Raw genomic sequence first — 4902 nt, forward strand, 5'->3', positions numbered from 1 at the left:
AGAGATCACAAGTAGTCAGAGAGGCAGGCAGAGAGAGAGGAGGAAGCAGGCTCCCTGCTGAGCAGAGAACCCGATGTGGGGCTCGATCCCAGGATCCTGGGACCATGTCCTGAACCGGAGGCAGAGGCTTTAACCCACTGAGCAACCCAGGTGCCCCAATGATAGCTCTCTCTTAGCACGGTGATGAGATTAAGGAAATTTCATGCCATATTGCATGTGGCTAAAAACATGTAAGTTTCCTCTCCCACCCTCCTCTTTATTCATATCTTACCTCTCTTGGGTTCACTTTTATTTACTTCTTTTTTTGTTTTTTTTTTCTTTCGCTTTTTCCTTTAAAAATTTTTTTTTTCCTCTCTGGGAGTATGGTACTTATAAACTGGTACATATTTGAAGGTAGTCATAATGAGTCACATATTTTGCTTTAAAAAATGCTAATATCTTACAGGTAGAAACAGAAACAGTGAAATGGAATGGGAAAATCAAACCATTCTGGTGGAATTCTTCTTAAAGGGGCTTTCTGGTTACCCAAGGCTTGAGCTATTCTTTTTTGTGCTAATCTTGATAATGTATGTTGTCATCCTTCTGGGCAATGGCACCCTTATTTTAATCAGCATCTTGGACTCTCACCTTCACACCCCTATGTACTTCTTCCTGGGGAACCTCTCCTTCTTGGATATCTGCTATACCACCACCTCCATTCCCTCCACGCTGGTGAGCTTCCTCTCAGAGAGAAAGACCATCTCCTTCTCTGGCTGTGCAGTGCAGTTGTTCCTTGGCTTGGCCATGGGGACAACAGAGTGTGTGCTCCTGGGCATGATGGCCTTTGACCGGTATGTGGCTATCTGCAACCCCCTAAGATATCCTGTCATCATGAGCAAGGATTCCTTTGTGCCCATGGCAGCTGGGTCCTGGATCATAGGAGTCATCAACTCTGCAGTACAAACTGTGTTTGTAGTACGATTGCCTTTCTGTAGGAATAACGTCATCAATCACTTCTCCTGTGAAATTCTGGCTGTCATGAAACTGGCCTGTGCCGACATCTCAGGCAATGAGTTCATCATGCTTGTGACCACAGCATTATTCGCCTTGATGCCTCTGCTTTTGATTGTCATCTCCTACTCATTAATCATCTCTAGCATCCTCAAGATCCCTACTTCCGAGGGGAGAAGCAAAGCTTTCTCCACCTGCTCAGCCCACCTGACTGTGGTGATAATATTCTATGGAACCATTCTCTTCATGTACATGAAGCCCAAGTCTAAAGAGACACTTAATTCAGATGACTTGGATGCTACCGACAAACTTATATCTATGTTCTATGGGGTGATGACTCCCATGATGAATCCTTTAATCTATAGTCTCAGAAACAAGGATGTGAAGGAGGCAATGAAACATCTATTTAACGGAAGGTTATTTAGCAAGTGAATGGAAAATGTCTTGGATTGTGAACACACTGGATATTGTTGAAACGTAAGAATTATGTTAGAATTTCTGTTAATTTTACTTTTTTTCACTTTCATATAATATTTAATTTTAATTCAATTTAATTTTTTGATGATATTCAGCTTTACAATATCATTACATGCTCATTAGAGAGAATTTACAAGATAGAGGACAGTAGGGTGAGGAAAATAAAGAGATCACCTATTACTCTAACACTAGGAGATGGCTACTTTCAATCCTTTTGAACAATATCTTCCATATTCTATATATATTGCAGTTTTGGAATTGGATATTATATGTCATTTATGTTCACTTTTTTACATAGTCCTATTTCATAGGCATCACTTCATCAAATCTTTCAAAATAAAGAAGAAGCTCTTTTTTGTGTGTGAAAAAAGCAAACCAGATAAACCCCCAAATACTATACCCACATTCTCCAATGGAAAGCCTTGTGTCCTAGTTTCACACTAATCTCAAAATCCTCCTAAGTCTTTAGAGACTATTTTCTTGTTCAACACTTGGAATGTTTTTCCTGTATAACTAAGGGTGCCAAGCATTTGGGACTATCGAGGGAATGGAGAAATGGACCTTAAGGGTGGAGCCTATGCAATCAATTAGGATATCCTTGTTTTATCTTCTTTCTTTGTTTCAGCTTACATGTTAGCTCTAGCATAAAGATTTTTTTTTAATTTTTAAATTTTTTAAATAAACATATAATGTATTTTTATCCACATGGGTACAGGTCTGTGAATCACCAGGTTTACACACTTCACAGCACTCACCATAGCACATACCCTCCCCAATGTCCATAACCCTACCTCCCTCTCCTAAACTGCCCCCCCAGCAACCCTCAGTTTGTTTTGTGAGATTAAGAGTCACTTATGGTTTATCTCCCTCCCAATCCCATCTTGTTTCATTTATTCTTTTCCTACCCCCCAAACCTCCCACATTGCATCTCCCCTTCTCATATCAGGGAGATCATATGATAGTTGTCTTTCTCCGATTGACTTATTTCACTAAGCATAGTACCCTCTAGTTCCATCCACGTCATTGCAAATGGCAAGATTTCATTTCTGTTGATGGCTGCATAGTATTCCATTGTATATATATAGCGCACATCTTCTTTATCCATTCATCTGTTGATGGACATCTAGATTCTTTCCATAGTTTGACTATAGCAGACATTGCTGCTATAAACATTCGGGTGCAAGTGCCCCATCAGATCACTACGTTTGTATCTTTAGGGTTAATACCCAGTAGTGTGATTTCTGGGTCATAGTGTAGCTCTATTTTCAACTTTTTGAGGAACCTCCATGCTGTTTTCAGAGTGGTTGCACCAGCTTGCATTCCCACCAGCAGTGTAGGAGGGTTCCCCTTTCTCCGCATCCTCGCCAGCATCTCTCATTTCCTGACTTGTTAATTTTAGCCATTCTGAATGGTGTGAGGTGATATCTCATTGTGGTTTTGATTTGTATTTCCCTGATGCCAAAAGATGTGGAGCACTTTTTCATGTGTCTGTTGGCCATCTGGATGTCTTCTTTGCAGAAATGTCTGTTCATGTCTTCTGCCCATTTCTTGATTGGATTATTTGTTCTTTGGGTGTTGAGTTTGCTAAGCTTTTTATAGATTTTGGACACTAGCCCTTTATCTGATATGTCGTTTGCAAATATCTTCTCCCATTCTGTCAGTTGTCTTTTGGTTTTGTTAACTTTTTCCTTTGCTGTTCAAAAACTTTTGATCTTGGGGAAATCCCAATAGTTAATTTTTGTCCTTGCTACCCTTGCTTTTAGCAATATTCCCAAGAAGAAGTTGGGGTAGCTGAGGTCAAAGAGGTTGCTGCCTGTGTTCTCCTCAAGGATTTTGATGGATTCCTTTCTCATATTGAGGTCCTTCACCCATTTGGAGTCTATTTTCATGTGTGGTGTAAGGAAATGGTCAATTTCATTTTTCTGCATGTGGCTGTCCAATTTTCCCAACACCATTTGTTGAACAGACTGTCTTTTTTCCATTGGGCATTCTTTCCTGCCTCATCGAAGGTTAGTTGACCATAGAGTTTAGGGTTTATTTCTGGGCTCTCTATTCTGTTCCACTGATCTATGTGTCTGTTTTTGTGCCAGTACCATGCTGTCTTGATGATGACAGCTTTGTAATAGAGCTTGAAGTCCGGAATTGTGATGCCACCCACTTTGGCTTTCTTCTTCAATATTCCTTTGGCTATTCGAGGTCTTTTCTGGTTCCATATAAATTTTAGGATTATTTGTTCCATTTCTTTGAAAAAATGGATAGGATTTTGGTAGGGATTGCATTAAATGTGTATATTGCTTTAGGTAGTGTAGACATTTTCACAGTATTTGTTCTTCCAATCCATGAGCATGGAACATTTTTCCATTTTCTTGTGTCTTCCTCAATTTCTTTCATGAGTACTTTATAGTTTTCTGAGTATAGATTCTTTGCCTCTTTGGTTAGTTTATTCCTAGGTATCTTATGGTTTGGGGTGCAATTGTAAATGGGATTAACTCCTTAATTTCTCTCTCTTCTGTCTTGTTGGTGGTGTAGAGAAAAGCAACTGATTTCTGTGCATTGATTTTATATCCTGACACTTTACTGAATTCCTGTACAAGTTCTAGCAGTTTTGGAGTGGAGCCTTTCAGTGTTTTCTACACAAAGTATGATATCATCTGCAAAGAGTGATAGTTTGACTTCTTCTTTGCTGATTTAGATGCTTTTAATTTCTTTTTGTTGTCTGATTGCTGAGGCTAGGACTTCTGGTACTATGTTGAATAGGAATGGTGATAATGGACATCCCTGCCATGTTTCTGACCTTAGCGGGAAGTTTTTCTTATTGTTTTAGATTTTCTTAATTGTTTATTAGTTTTTCTCTATTGAGAATATTTGTGGTGGGTTTTTCATAGACGGCTTTGATAATATTGAGGTATGTGCCTTCTATCCCTACACTTTGAAGAGTTTTGATCAGGAAGGGATACTGTATTTGTCAAATGCTTTTTCAGCATCTATTGAGAGAATTATATGGTTCTTGTTCTTTCTTTTATTAATGTGTTGTATCACATTGATTGATTTGCGGATGTTGAACCAGGTTTGCAGCCCTGGAATAAGTCCCACTCGGTCGTGGTGAATAATTCTTTTAATGTACTGTTGAATCCTATTGGTTAGTATTTTGGTGAGAATTTTTGCATCTGTGTTCATCAAGGATATTGTTCTGTAATTCTCTTTTTTGATGGGATCCTTGTCTAGTTTTGGGCTCAAGGTGATGCTGGCCTCATAAAATGAGTTTGGAAGTTTTCCTTCCATTTCTACTTTTTGAAACAGTTTCCGGAGAATAGGTATTAATTCTTCTTTTAATGTTTGGCAGAATTCTCTGAGAAGCCATCTGGCCCTGGGTTTTTGTTTGTTTGGAGATTTTGGATGACTGTTTCAATCTCCTTACTGGTTATGGGCCTGTTC

The 4902-nt window shown here is 39.0% G+C and overlaps 1 protein-coding gene across 1 annotated transcript; it reads left to right on the forward strand.

Moving 5' to 3' along the window:
• Positions 1-465: 465 nt before the first annotated feature.
• LOC123953184 (olfactory receptor 13C9-like) lies at positions 466-1422 on the forward strand. The gene has a single exon (XM_046023198.1). It carries the CDS (start codon positions 466-468, stop codon positions 1420-1422), a length of 957 nt encoding a protein of 318 aa, XP_045879154.1.
• Positions 1423-4902: the final 3480 nt, after the last annotated feature.

Source organism: Meles meles, chromosome 11 (assembly GCF_922984935.1).
Source record: "Meles meles chromosome 11, mMelMel3.1 paternal haplotype, whole genome shotgun sequence".
Lineage (NCBI taxonomy): Eukaryota > Metazoa > Chordata > Mammalia > Carnivora > Mustelidae > Meles > Meles meles.

What these genes read in the sequence shown, in the direction of transcription:
- LOC123953184 (XM_046023198.1), top strand. Translation starts at nt 466, where the DNA reads ATGGAATGGGAAAATCAAACCATTCTGGTGGAATTCTTCTTAAAGGGG.